The 16,109-nt window shown below is 39.8% G+C and overlaps 1 protein-coding gene across 1 annotated transcript in view; it reads right to left on the bottom strand.

Annotated features, from left to right (window-relative positions):
* Positions 1-2,474: 2,474 nt before the first annotated feature.
* Positions 2,475-16,109, bottom strand: part of LOC142750369 (uncharacterized) — a 193,196-nt gene continuing 179,561 nt past the window's right edge. The window contains exon 12 of the mRNA XM_075859368.1: positions 2,475-3,720. Within this exon, the coding sequence (XP_075715483.1) occupies positions 3,716-3,720 (5 nt within the window). The 3' untranslated portion in view covers positions 2,475-3,715. The remainder of the gene's footprint in view (positions 3,721-16,109) is intronic.

Here is a 16,109-nt window from a genome sequence, read left to right on the forward strand (position 1 = left end):
AATGGGAGAAGTCTGTTACACTGTGAACCGCCGCTATAAGTGTGTAGGCGATGTGAGCAGTTAAGGAAATTAAGGGAAACCAGCGCTCGTACGAACGCTGCCGTCCCTTCAAAGCAGCAAGAGTGGCGGGAGTCGGACCCCGACCGATCACATATTGATGGCCTATTCTGAAGATAGGCCATCAATTTTTTGGAACGGGACAACCCTTTTAAAACCTAATTCCATTCAAGACTTAAACATTCAGCTGTGTCTGCAGCTCTTTCATCTGACAGATCCTAAAAAGGTAAGATGGCAAGAATGTATTTGTTATTAACTGCTGTCCTCCATGAATTTTATGTTTTTGAGTGGGTAATAAGCGGTCTTTCTTATCTTCTTCCCTTTAACAATGATTATATGTCCAGATAGACTTAACTGATAAGATATGGAAAAATGAAGTTCCCTATTGGCTCCAAAGGAGAATACAACAGTAGTGTTGCTGAACAGGTTTCTGTATTTGTTATCTGAAGTAATTATTATGTCTTAAAAGTTCCACAGATCTTAAAGGAATAACACGGATTCCAAGAATTAACATAAAATATCTTTGAATCTATAAAAAAAAAAATGCCTTACCAATTCTTCTGTGTTTCCCTGTTGCTGGTTGTTGTGATGGTGTGTAATGATGTGTTGTCAAAAAGTGCTAACAAAAAGGGCGGCAGGAATCCAGCAGCAGGGAAATGGAGAGGAATTTGTAAGATAAATATATACATTTTTTTTTATTATTATCTATTTAAGGTTAAAATTCTGTAAAATCTTTACAGTGCTAAAAAATAACAAAAGTAATAATACTCACTTTTTTTCACTGATAAATTTTAAATATACATTATAACATCACACCATTAGAACGAATGTGGGGTCTATTTATTGCACCCCATGCTGAAAAACAGCTTTTAGTATGGCAGCTAATAACTAATAACGGGTAGCTATAATCATGTCATTGCTGGAGAAAGTAAAATTTAGACCAGCATGGGACTCAGGATGAGTTGGTGCAGGATTGGTGAGGTGAGGACTACTACTTTTGCTATTTTATAGCATTATAAGATCTGTGGAAAAAATGTACGTGACTACACAACTCCTTTAAAGGGGTTTGTCAGGTTTCAACAAATAATGCTATTTTTTGTATAATTAAAAGTTATACAATTTTTCATTATATTTCCTGCATTAATTTTTCACAGTTTTCAAGATCTCTGCTTGCTGTTTTTCAGTAGGAGCATTCACTGTTTATTTCCAGTGGATAAAATTCTGTCCATGGTAATGTGATGGACACAGGTGCTGGGATCATTAGAAGACACAGATCTGATACACAGACTGTAAAGAGCCATGTTCCTGAGTGCCCATCACATGACCAGAATTTTATTCATTGGTAGTAAACAATGAATCTTCCTACTGAATCAAGCAGATATCTTGAAAACAATAATCACAAATCTTGAAAACTGTGAGAATTATTACAGAAAGTATATATTGCAAAATTGTGTAACTTTTAATTCTACAAAAAAATAACATTAATCTGCTGAAACCAGACAACCCCGTAAAGTTAAATTTTGAGCAACAGGTAAAACTTTAACTTCAATTTAAAAACTTATTCATGTCTCTTAATATGTTATACTAAGGAGCATTTCCACCCAAACTTAAAGAGGCTCTGTCACCAGATTTTGCAACCCCTATCTGCTATTGCAGCAGATAGGCGCTGCAATGTAGATTACAGTAACGTTTTTATTTTAAAAAAACGAGCATTTTTGGCCAAGTTATGACCATTTTTGTATTTATGCAAATGAGGCTTGCAAAAGTACAACTGGGCGTGTTGAAAAGTAAAAGTCCAACTGGGCGTGTATTATGTGAGTACATCGGGGCGTGTTTACTACTTTTACTAGCTGGCCGTTCTGATGAGAAGTATCATCCACTTCTCTTCGGAACGCCCAGCTTCTGGCAGTGCAGACACAGCCGTGTTCTCGAGAGATCACGCTGTGACGTCACTTCCCCAGGTCCTGCATCGTGTCAGACGAGCGAGGACACATCGGCACCAGAGGCTACAGATGATTCTGCAGCAGCATCGGCGTTAGCAGGTAAGTCGATGTAGCTACTTACCTGCAAACGCTGATGCTGCTGCAGAATCAACTGTAGCCTCTGGTGCCGATACGATGCAGGACCTGTGAGTGACGTCACAGATCTGCACTGCCAGAAGCTGGGCGCTCTGAAGAGAAGTGGATGATACTTCTCATCAGAACGGCCAGCTAGTAAAAGTAGTAAACACGCCCCGATGTACACACATAATACACGCCCAGTTGTACTTTTACTTTTCAACACGCCCAGTTGTACTTTTGCAAGCCTCATTTGCATAAATACAAAAATGGCCATAACTTGGCCAAAAATGCTCGTTTTTAAAAAATAAAAACTTTACTGTAATCTACATTGCAGCGCCTATCTGCTGCAATAGCAGATAGGGGTTGCAAAATCTGGTGACAGAGCCTCTTTAAACAAGTAACATATTACTGAAATATTAGTATAATAATTTGGAGCATTAGCCAGATTTTAGTCATTATCTTTTCTTTTTACTTTTCTATTCAGTTGTGGTGGTTATTTTTGCAAAAGTCACAACAGCTATATTGGTTATCACTATTGAAATAGCTTCTTAGCAACTGATGGTAAAACGGTTATTGAGGGAATAAGCTGACAAAATGACAGCTTGTCATCAGTTGCCAACCAATTTATAATTGCCTATCAATATGGCTACACTTCCTGTTGTCACTTTTATCAAAAATGTCAGATTTAACAAAACAGAAAAGTGGCAATAGCTCTAGAAGCAAAACAAACAATTGTCAAATATTGGAGATCGCCCTAACTTCTGATTTTATAGTATATGGCCATTTTAACGTTTTGGGTGGAAATCCTCTGCAATAGAAAAAAAAAGGAAAATGTACAAATACTAATAACAAAGATGAGCAATAAAGTATATTGAAAACATCAGATTTGGGTAAGCACTTCTATTATTCATTGTTATATTAATGACATAGAATTAAAGGCTATATAAACCTTTGAAAGTGATTTTTAGAAAATAAAGATGTAAGTAAGTGTGTTTGGTGCAACTTTCAAATTAGTTTTTATTAAAAACTCTTTTACTTTTTGAGATATAGCTGCTCTGTATACAGAGCAGGTGTATCGTTTGCTGAAACCTGTATCCGTCATGTCCGTGGGACGGGTTCAATGTCAGCAGGTCCTATGCGTCGCTGACACGCAGGATCCACCTGTTATCCATCACAAGTTCAGAACTTTGATGTCAGTCCCGCGAACGATACAGCTGCTCTGTATACAGAATACAGAGCAGCTGTATCTCAAATATTAAAAATAATTTTTAATAAAAAATAATTATAAAGTTGCACTAAACACATTGACTGACATTTTTATTAAAAAAAACAAACAAAAAAAAACCCACTTTCAAAGGTTTACATAGCCTTTAAAACAACCCACTGTAACTTCCCGACATTAAGTTTTGACATAACATAAAACGCAAAGCTTAACTGTAACATTGCATGATAATGATATCTTGAAGGAATATTCTACAAAAACAACATATATAACCAGTAAATAAACATTATTTTTTTCCTCTTCCAGTTGGACTATGAGGAGACTTTTTACTTTTCAGCAATGATGCCATTCTTTTCTTGGTAATTTACTTTCTTGTTTACTCTATAGAAAAAAAAAAAAAATAGGTTTATATTAGATGAAGAAAATAAAAACAGAAAGAGATGGTAATGATATATTCATCATTTTAGGATTTTCTTTTACTTTCTGTCTATTTTGTTATAATATAAGGTTAAAAAAACATAAAAATCACAATGCACCTGTTTATATTGAATTTCAGAAATTCAGACAAACGGACCTCAGTATAAAAAGCAGATGAAAGCTGATTGGTTGTGACAAGGAAGCAAGTTGATTTTTTTTTGTAAGACAATGCTTATACATGCTTCATGCCAGAGATTTAAATACAGGGCTAAGGGCACGTTCACACGTGGTGGAATTGCTGTGAAATTCCGCTGCGGACAGACCGCACTGGAAATCCGCAGCAGACAGTTTGTCCATTGGTTTCCACACCTTTTAAGTTATCTTCGTGCAGACGTTGCGGACAACTCCGCTGCTGAGCATAAGCTGCGGTGCGGAATTTGGTGTCCGCAGCATACACTGTCTGTTGTGGATGATGCGTACTTGTGGCGGAATTTCTCCCCTGACTTCAATGGAGTTGCAAAATTACACAATGAAATCCGCAGATGTTATGTGTGTTGTGTTGCGGATTGCTTTCACGAACAGGGTATTTCATCATTCTGGCTGGACCTATGTGTTTCGAGGTCTATAGCCAGAATGAGATGGAATGTTTTAAAAGAGCTAAAATAAAGAAAAAGAGACACGGCGCCACCTAGTTCAGGTAAAAGCGATAAGAACGGGAGCAAACCAACATCAGGAAACTTGCTCACCTTAAATAGTGGACACCATTAAGTGTCACAAAAGCAAAGAAGCTGCTGCCAGGTCCATGCACAAGCAAAACAAGTTTGCTGTAAGAGGAAGAGCTGAGTACAACGGAAAAAAGGACCAACGGCGCTGCTAGTACAGATGTCACAGTAAGATAGAATTGAAATAAATGTATTTATTTGCAAATAACAGGGCTACGCGTTTCAACGCCGGACCGGCGTCTTCATCAGGCCAATACATACAGTGTGATACACGCACGTTTAAATACATAAGGGAAATTAAAACCAATTAGCTTGCAACACAGAAAGAACCGCCAACATGGGCGGGTCAAAGGTCAGACAGAACACATTATGTAAGCGTTTCTTTAGTACCAAGCCAAAACATGCTTAGTACAATATAAAAGAATATATATGTTAATATTTCAATAAGACAATAAATGTTAGATACAAGTTTAAGACAAAAAATTTTTGTTTACAAATATACAACAACAAAAATTATTTAAGTAAAAGGATTTGCATAAAGACTGTGAGACAGTGACAGGTAAAGTCATTGAGGGAAGGTACATTTCCCCTAGAATCCTGTCATATATAGCCTAGGCTCCAGGGAATGAGTAGTTCTTGCAATAGAAAGCTCTAGCTTTCCAATCTCGGCTTAAGGAAAAGCCGGAAAAAGGGCCTGGAGTTGGATTGGAGAAGAGCAGGGCGGGTTCCCCAATCCCTAGTCCATCTCTGTTTGTAGGACAAGGCTGATGCTCAATTAGCTGCACCTGTAGCCTGTGTATAAAAGGTGCAGACACAGGGTGTGTGAGTCCCACCCCTGACTCAGACCGGAGACTACTAAGGCTGGAGTAGCCTGTATTCTATGTGAGTAAAGACCTGTGTTACTTTGTGTCCAGTGCCTGGTAGGAAGGCACTCGGTATAGTTAGATAATATCTTGTTTAGTTAGTGCTCAGACGAGCAGGATTTATTTTGTATTTTGCCTTGTTGTACAAGAGGCTGTTTCTTTGACAAGAATAAAAACACAGGCAAAGCCCTGTTATGACTTTTAATGCACGGTGTCCCTGTCTCTGGCTACAAAGAAACCGCTGTACCAACCTCTCCTGATGCTAAACCCTCACAAGACATATAAAACATAATAGGAGAATAGATACTCACATATTGTGCATTGTAGACAAGAGATGAACAGTTACCACAGGAAGAAGATATATTGAACAAATTTGATGTAAAGTCAATGGAATACAGCAGTAACGAAAGAGCGTCCCTAAGTAGCTAGGTAACGCAAAATGTACGGTGGCCGATTTGGGACAAATCGGATACTGAGCAGCATAATGGAACGCAAGCTGACGCAACAACATCACCTGGAACATGAGCCGCACGGTGGAACGCAAAGCTTACAAGATTACAGGAGCAACATCGTACGAGGTGACAATACGAAAACAGAAGTACAACAAAACGTAAGTAAACAAAAATTCGTAAATAATCGCATACTAAATCCAGAATTATAACCAAGTATAGATATTACTGTTTGTTCCATAAATCCTTCCAGTTCATTTGAACTAACTCCGCATCTCACTGATTCTACTGCATATGCCCTTTCCCATACTGCTTCCAATCTTGAAGATTCCTACTAGTCCTTTTTTATGTCTTTCTGCCCAACTCAAAATGCCCCCCAGCACTCCAACCACCCATTCTCGGGACGTTATTTTACCAACTCTAAAAAGGCCGAAATCCCAGATCATGAGTACTTATTTCCAAAAAATACAGAAATTGCAGTCAAAAAGAAAATTAGAAGTAGATTTAGAGGTTGCAGAGGGGGTAGAAGCCATCACAAGGAAAAATACAGGTTGACACAATAAAAATTTTCAATCTGTCTAAATATATTCTTAATGCCAATGAATTATGCTTACTTTCTAAAGGGTTATCCTTCTGTCCCACCTCGTCTCCTGACGAGTTTGAATTATTCATGGATCTTAATAAATTCTTGCGCAAATTGACTTTACTGCGCCATTTTGCAATCTCCCCCTCTATGGCCCCTCCGGTCCCGATTTTACTAGATACTTCTATGCCTGTGAGGACTAATGTACATCCAAAGTCCTGTTTTTACCCTCTCCACGATCGTGGTCCGGCAATAGAAACTTTTTCAAATTTGATAAGTAATGAGTTTAAGACTATAGAGCAATCTACCCTAGTTTCAGATAACCTGTCTAGGTCCCAACGTATTGAATTGAAAAACCTACAAAAGAATCCTGATATAGTGATACGCTCTGCAGATAAAGGGGGGGGGGGCATTGTGGTACAATCTAGAGTAGATTATGTTAACGAAGCCCTTAGGTTACTTTCTGACACATTATTTTATGAAAAATTTACTTTTAATCCCATCCCTAAATATGAGATTGAGTACAAATCCCTTATCGAGTCTGCTTTTAATGATGATTTGCTATGTAAAAAGGAAAAGAGTTTTCTTACTGTCCTTTTCCCTGCAACTCCCTTTATGTACCATCTGCCAAAGATACATAAATCTCTGTCTAGTCCCCCAGGTCGACCCATCATCTCAGGAATAGGGTCCCTGACTAACAATTTGTCTCACTTCATCGATATTCACCTTCAGCCATTTGTTTTGAAATTACCCTCCTTCCTGAAGGACTCTACACAGTTTTAGGAAATTATTTGAGCTACAATCCATGTGTAATATATCTGATTTTAGTTTTCTTACTGCGGATGTGTCCTCCTTATATACGAATATTCCGCATGTACAGGGTTTGGAGGCCATTTCTTCGTTTCTTTCAGTAGACTCTCGATTCTCAAATAAGCAGCTCAATTTTATTATTGATTGTATTGACTTCATTTTAACACATAATGCTTTTACTTTTGAGGACAAATTTTACAGACAGATAAAGGGTTGTGCAATGGGTTCGCGGTTTGCACCCTCATATGCAAACCTTTATATGGGGTCCTTTGAGGAATCCTATATTCTGAACGAACATGAGTTTACTAACAATATTGTCTTTTACAAACGTTATATTGACGATTTGTTTTTTATCTGGAGGGGAGATTTATCTGTTGCCAATGCTTTTATAGACTTTTTAAATAATAATACTTTTGGCCTCACGTTTACGCATACATTTTCAGTTACTACTATCGTTTTTTTAGATGTAACAATAAAGAAAAATGGGAGTCAGTTCTCCACTAGTATTCATTTTAAAAGTGTGAATGTAAATAGTTATTTAGATTTTAAGAGTGCGCATTATTCACCTTGGTTGAAAAATTTCCCTTTTGGCCAATACCGTAGAATAAGGAAGAATTGTTCCGATGATCTTAGTTTTAATAGAGAGTGTGCGATCCTCAACAAAAGGTTTGTAGAAAAAGGTTTCCCTAGGAGTTTGATTAAGGGTGCTGAGTTAAGAGCCAGGGGTATGACTCAAGCTGAATGCATCCAAACAATAGCACCTGCTAATATTGACAGTAAAAAAACCAAATATAGTGAGCATAATGTAAATTTTCTTACCTCTTTTAATAAAGGTAGTAAACATATTACGTCTATCCTCAAGAGACATTGGCACATTTTAACAAGTGATCCGTTTTTAAAATTGATACTCCCTGTGAAACCGCTAATCACTTTCCGAAGAGCTAAAACACTGAGGAACTTAATAGCTCCCAGTAAATTACATACTAATAAAAAGAAGGTTTCGGATCTACTGAAAGCTAAAAATGGTTCACTTATCTGTGGTCATAATAGATGCCTGTGCTGTGACAAAATTTTAATAAGGTTATGGAATTTTCCTCATTAAAAACTAGTGAAAAATTTCCGACTCACATCTCCTGTCTGCATCTCGATCGCAGACGGGAGTTGTTTTAACACCCCAGCATGCAGACACATGAGAGTTCTCTGGAGCTCAGTTGTGGAGATTGTCCTCTGCACGGCCGCTCGCAAAACTGTGGCATGTTTACCATGCCCGGCGGGCTTGCGGTCGCTGAGAGGATTGATCTGTCACATTACACACACACCCCCTTGGTACGTCACAGAGGGGTGTGTTTGGGTAGGGCGGGCTAATAGGAAGTAGTCAAGTATAAAAGGCAGGGAATCCCTCATTACACTGACGGTACACGCCAGGGATAGGCGTTCTGTGTTTGCCTCCTACCAGGAAGGTTACATCACTTGCCACTGCAAGGGTGTTTTAACTAATGGACTCCCTTTTGCCACTGCAAACCTGCTCAAACTAATGAGTTTTTCCCTCGTGCAACGACAGCTGAGCAGAAACTGAAATTTACTGCTCCATTGATTCAACATGCTCTGAATTATAGAGCATTCCTCTCCATATGAATCGACAGCCACATTTCAAGCAGCAAGTTCCAACCTTGGACATCCATGCTTCACTGACCTATCTCCCCTGAGGAATTGCCTGGTCAGCAAGAAACGCGTAGGGAGACCCACCTGTCGCTCTTTCACCATCCAGGAGAGGACGTAACATTATTTCTGGACACTTTGATGTGGAGGACTATTTACCGACAGAAACGGGGTAGGAGGACATGTGTCCCAACATTCCTTTCCTCCATATGTGACCAAAAGAACCATTCTAAATTGGGAAACCTTATAAAGGCGGACTGATCTTTATCTGCTGTCAATACAAAAATATTGTTGACAACAATTTGAAACGATGGGAAACAACTAAGTATATGTATGCAGTATTGGCAAATGGGTTCCTCCTATTGTTTATATATCTGTTTATACCTATTTTATTCATACTAGTAAAAGTTATATTTTAGTACTCCGGATCTATTTTTTTCATTATTCTATTACTACGGAGAAGTGAATTAACCATTATCCAGGTGGGGGATATATAACACCACGAAATATACAAATTTGCTGTATATTTGTAAACAAAAATAGTTTTGTCTTAAACTTGTATCTAACATTTATTTATTTTTTGAAATATTAACATATATATTCTTTTATATTGTATTAAGCATGTTTTGGCTTGGTACTAAAGAAACGCTTACATAATGTTTTCTGTCTGACCTTTGACCCGCCCATGTTGGCGGTTCTTTCTGTGTTGCAAGCTAATTAGTTTTCATTCCCCTTATGTATTTAAACGTGCGTGTATCGCACTGTATGTATTGGCCTGATGAAGACACCGGTCCGGCGTTGAAACGCGTAGCCCTGTTATTTGCAAATAAATACATTTATTTCAATTCTATCTTACTGTGACATCTGTACTAATAGCGCCGTTGGTCCTTTTTTCCGTTGTACTCAGCTCTGTTTTAAAAGAGAGCAGGATGTACTCTTCACCTGAATCCGCAACGACTAATCCGCAACAATTTACTTCACATTTTAGGCAAAGGCGCAACGGAATCTGCAACGCAGATTATGTGCGGCATTGATGCGGACAGTGTCTGCAGAAATCCGCCACGTCTGAACATGCCCTAAGAAAGGCATCAGATGCTGTCTTGCGTAATCAGGAAAACTTTTTCAAAAAACAGCCTTGAGAAAGAGTATTCAAGCCATACATTTATATGATCTGATCCTATTTTTGACTATAAATATACAGTCAATCACTGGCCATGGCGATGACTTCAGTGGTGTTAACACATCACCGCAACAGCAAGTGATTGGCTGCAGTGGTCACCTGACTTCTCTGGAGCAAGTAAAATAGAAACTAGCATGGGACCCGGGAGCATCAGAACGGGACTGGTAAGGTAAGTATAACTACTTTTGCTAGTTTATAGAATTATAAGCTCTGTAAAAAAACTATATGTGGTTAAAATATGATATTTTTTTGTATGAATAAAAGTTATATAATTTACAATATACTTTCTGCATTAATTCTTCACGGTTTTCAAGATCTCTGTTTGTTTTTATTCAGCAGAAACCTTCATTGTTTACTTCCAGTGGATAAAATTCTATCCAAAGGGCTAGGATTATTAAAAAACAGCTCTGATACACATGTAATGAGCCGTGCTCCTGAGTGACCATCACAGGACCATTGACTGAATTGTATCCATTGGAAGTAAACAATGAATGTCCCTACTGAATCAAGCTGACATCTTGAAAACAAAAAGCAGTGATCTTGAAAATTGTGAAGAATGAATACAGAAAGTATATTGCAAAATTGTCTAACTTTTAATTCTACAAAAATAACATTAATCTGCTGAAACCAGACAAACCCTTTCATTGTTCATTTTTGATTTTCACCTTCCAAGAGCCATAATGTTTTTATTTTCTATTGACATAATCATAGGAGGGGCTTTCGTGTGACGAGTTGTAGTTTTTAATGGAAGCATTTAACCTCTTCCCGCACTATGACGTACTATTGTGTCGTGGTGGGGGAGGTAATGTTCGTAGCGGGCTCACCCGCTGAGCCCGCTCCAAACGCAGCGGGTGTAAACTGTGTTTTACAGCTGACACCCAAGACTAACAGCCAGGAACAGCGATAGCGCTGTTCCTGGCTATTTAACCCCTTAGATGCTGGAATCAAGCACGATCACAGCATCTAAGACGTTACAAACGGGCCTAATGACAACTAAATGCCTTTCTTCATCTCCTGTTAAGCTGTGGCTTAACAGGAGCCTGTAAAAATGACAATATACTGCAATATATTAGTATTGTACCAGCGATCTAACGACCTAACGATCGCTGGTTGAAGTCCCCCAGGGGAACTAATGAAATGTGTAAAGAAAAGTTAAATAAAGCTTTTAGTAGTGAAAAATCAAATTAAGTTCAAAAATCCCCTTTTCACATTTTTCCTCTGAAGTAATGTCAAAACTGAAAAAACATAAAATACAAAATTGGTATCACTGCGTCCGTAAATGTCTGACCTATTACACTATGGCATTATTTAATGTGAACGATAAATGCCATAAAAATAAAAAAAATATAAAACGCCAGAATCGTTGTTTTTTGGTCACTTCATGTTTCACAAAAAAATAAATAAAAAGTGATCAAAAAGTCTCATGTAGCCCAAAATCATACCAATAGAAACTACAGCCCGCCCCGCAAAAAAATAAGCTCTCATACCGCTAAATCGACGAAAAAATAAAAAGTAATGTCTCTCAGAATGTGGCGAAAAAACACTAATTTTATTTTTAACAATTAGTTTCTTCCTTGTAAAAGTAGTAAAACATAAAAAAAAACTATTTAAGTTTGGTATCAAGGGGTTTGGTATTAAGTTTGGTATCAAGGGGTTAATGTACCATATAATGTACTGGGAAACTTCGAAAAATATTTTATAAGAATTGCATTAACTTTACCTTGTGGGTCAATACGATTACAGCGGTACCAAATTTATATTATGTTATTTATAGATATTATAGTTATTTTTATGTTTTTCTACTTTTATAAAATAGAAACATTTTGTTAAAAAATAATAATTGTATTGTGATATCCATAACTTTTTTATTTTTTCTGCTGATTGAGGGGTTTGATGGCTTATTGCATGAAGAGATGTAGTTTTAATGATAACATTCTGGGGTACATACAACTTTTTAAACACTTTTTGTTCCAAGGTGACCAAAAAAACAGCAATTCTGGCATTTATAAAAAAATTTACGCCGTTCATCGTGCAGGTTAAATAATGTTTTATTCTAATAGTTTGGATTTTAGGGATGTGGCAATACCAGTCATGTTATTTTTTGGGGGGAAAATAACAAAAGGGTTTTAGTTTTAACTTATATATTTTTTTGTGTATTTTAATTTTGTTTAATTTAACTGTCCCTAGGAGTTTTTTGTTTTTTTTTTTAAACTCGTTTTATTAAAAGTAACTGTCAGAGTCAAACCACCACATACATCAGGAGAACATTATACATTCAATAGTACATATGTCAGAAGAATCAATATATACAAAGGGATTACTCGCAGGTATCCATCATATTAACCCGTGGTTCGCAGACCACACATACATAATACAGGATTCTCAAGTCAATCCAACCCGGCTTTTATTACAGTACATCATGAGAATAGGAATACTCCCGCATTTCAATATTCTACCACAACGCCCCAATCCTCTCGTACATCATACATTGAAGCACCTGGACGTGTCTTCCTCCCGATTCTTTTACCCTCTCCCACCCCCAGCTTGTGCCAGAGTAGCTGTTAGCCCTTGGACTGTACAGTGAGTGAGATTCGATGAGCACCAACCTTCCCAGATCAGATCAAATTTAGCTGGTTTTCCCCGGTGTTTATACACTATTTTCTCAAATGGAAGCATGTCATTGACCAGTTTACGCCATTGCGCTACTGTCGGGGTCCTATCCGCCATCCATCTCATGGCCACCGCCTTTCTTGCCATAAATAGTGTTTCTCTGAGAAAGATCCTCTCATATATTGACCATTGCTCCTCATTTAGCAGACCCAGTAAACACACCTCCGGCCTGCAAGTTATCGTCCTCCCCATCACTGCCGTTAATAATGCAACCACCTCCTCCCAAAAGCGAAGAATCCAATGACAACCCCACATTAGGTGTATAAAGTCTGCCCACATCTCTCCACATCTATGACATTGTGAGGACTCCATTCTTCCGATACGATGTAACTTTACGGGCGTTAAATAACATTGGTGAATGATGAACAGTTGCACTAGTTTATTATTTGCAGCTGGTGAAACCAGCAGATGGGAGCCCTGCGCCTCCCTCCATTCCTCCGCTGTGAGTTGTGGAATTAATGCACGCCACCTATCCTCCGCCCCCAAGGGCTCCATTCGCATTTTAGCCTCCATTAGAAAAGAATAAATTTGGGAAACAACACCCCTTGTAAACGGCGTGTTCAACCTCACCACCAAGTCACAGCTAGAGTACGTCACGGAGTTCAATGGGAATTGTGCTAATAGAGCATGATGAAGCTGAATGCAATATAATTCATCCCCTGGCGGTATATTAAATGCTGCCCGAATCTCACTCACCGACATAACCACCCCTTCTTCCGTTAGCAGTTGTGACATAGCAACTACCTCTCTAGAGGACCAGTAACGTTTCCCCACCAACCCATGTAGATGGGAAAAGCTCGGATTATCCCACAGCGGGCTCTCCGCCACCACCCCCACGCACCCCAGTAGATCTTTAGCCTGTTGCCAGACTCGTCTAGCCAACTTATGTAAGGGTAACAGGGAACGGTGTCTGAAATCATGCGGCCACAAAGTTTTTAAGCCCAGTACCCGGGCTAGATGACACTCAGCATTAGTCTTTAGGGGGGGGGGGGGGGAGACCCAAGAGATCAAGTACCTGAGCCGCCAAGTAATATAGAAAAACATCCGGTAACGCAGCCCCCGCCTCATCTTTAGGTCTTTGTAGAATCGACAGCTTGAGTTTAGATCTCCCCCCCCCCACACAAACGGCGCGAACAACGAGTTTATTATTTTAAAGAACCTTTTAGGCACCAACACAGCCATGTGCTCCAACACATACAAGAACTTTGGCAATACTATCATTTTTAATAGATTGATGCGTCCTGCCACTGACAAAGGCAGGCCTTTCCACACCTGTATTTTGTCCCTTAGATACGTGACCAAGGGTGCTACATTTAACCCATACGATCTAGAGCTATCTCTAGCAATATTAATCCCCAGGTACTTGAACTCTGATCTTACTGGCAGTCCGCAAAATTGGGTGCCCCATCCACAGTTATCCTACCTCAAAGGCATCAGATACGATTTAGACCAATTAATTAGTAACCCTGAGTATCTTCCAAAAACGTTAATGAGGGAAATGGCCCTGGGAAGGGTGGCATTGGGGTTCGCCATGAACAACGCCATATCGTCCGCATATAACCCTATCCGGTCCTCTCTGTCCCCTATTCTAATTCCCATATATGCAGGATCCCTCCTGATGTTAAGACCCAGTGGTTCAATGGCCAATGCGAAGAGAAGTGGCGAAAGTGGGCACCCCTGCCTCGTGCCCCTATGGAGGCCAAAGGAAGGGGACAGGGCCCCATTCACCAACACCTGCGCTCGTGGAGATTTATACAACAAGGAAACCCAATTAATAAATCCTTCCCCAAACCCAAATCTTCGCAGCACTGCCAGCAGATAAGGCCATTCTACCGAGTCAAATGCCTTTGCCGCGTCCAGAGAGGCCACCGCCCAGTCCTGCTGCTCCTCCCATCCAATCTGCGCCACCACCTGTACCCGCCTTATATTCTCTGAGGTGGACTTGCCAGGTATAAAGCCGCACTGGTCTGAATGGATGATCTCTTTTATCACTCTGCAGAGCCTGTTAGCTAACATCTTAGTCAAGATTTTGTAATCCACTGTCAGCAGCGAGATCGGTCTATATGAACCACATTCATCAGATTTTTTGTCTGGCTTCAGCAACACAATTATGGTGGCGTCACACATGGATTCCGGAAGAGCAGAATTCCGATAGCTGTGTTCAAACAGGGCCAGCAATTGGGGGGCAAGCAGCTCTCCAAACTGTAGATATACCTCCAGGGGAATACCATCCGGCCCTGAAGCCTTCCCCTTAGCCAATGAAGCCATTCCCTCCAAAATCTCATCTACCGTAAATGGAGTCTCAAGCGATGCCACCCCCTCCGCTGTCAATGTAGGAAACGATATTCCATCCAAGTAGCTCTCCATCTCCTCCATCCTATAATCAACTTTTGAGGCATACAGCTGATCATAAAACTGTGTAAATTGCTCGAAAATCTCTCCCGGGGAGGTGTAGATCCTATCTCCAGACCCCGCTATACCCATCACCGGGGGGGATCTAGAACTGTTCCGTACCATATGTGCCAGAATTTTACCCGATTGGTTGCCCAATTCAAAATGAGATTGTTTGCTAAAGAATAAGCTACGCGATGTCTTATCCCTCAGGACCTGTAGATACTGTCTACCCAAATCCAGCCATGCATTCCGGTTAGCTGGTGTGGGATCCTGAACAAATGCCCCTTCCGCCTGTGAACATTGATATGCTAAGTCCTCCTCCTGCAGGGCGGAAGCTCGTTTTACATAGGATATGGAGGATCGGAGACACCCCCTTAAATAGGCCTTGAGGGTATCCCACACCAGTGACCGATTCTTCATCTGAGCATGCGCTTCTATAAATATTGATAACTGTTCCGGTATGCGATCATTCTGTTGGATGAGCTGAAGCCAAAACGGGTGTATTTTACCCATCCCCCTTCTGCCTACCTGTGGCCTTTTTAATGTCAATAAGATCGGGCTATGATCCGAGATCCCCCTCGGTAAATGATCCACTGAATCTACCTCCTGGAAAACCGCAAGTGATTCAAATATATAATCAATTCTGGACAGCGCATTGTATTGCGAGGTGTGACATGTAAACTCTCTGATCCCTTCATGTGTCACCCTCCACAAGTCTATCCATCCCATTTCCTTTACCAGCAGGCTCAACTGTGTGGGGATTCCAGGGCCTCTACTCCCATTCCCCTGCAGTCTATCTATACCTGGGTCCATAACCAAGTTGAGATCACCCATCATGATCACTTGAACCACCGGGTGTGCTGATACAAATCGGACGGCTTCCTGAATTATTGCCAATGAGGCTGGTGGAGGATTATACACCCCCAGGATCACATATGGGCATTCATCTAGGACCGCATGTAAAAAAATGTACCGCCCCTCCGGATCCACATTGGATTGTAGCAATTTCCAACGGAGCTCTGC

Source organism: Rhinoderma darwinii, chromosome 3, assembly GCF_050947455.1.
Source record: "Rhinoderma darwinii isolate aRhiDar2 chromosome 3, aRhiDar2.hap1, whole genome shotgun sequence".
In the NCBI taxonomy this organism is placed as follows: domain Eukaryota; kingdom Metazoa; phylum Chordata; class Amphibia; order Anura; family Rhinodermatidae; genus Rhinoderma; species Rhinoderma darwinii.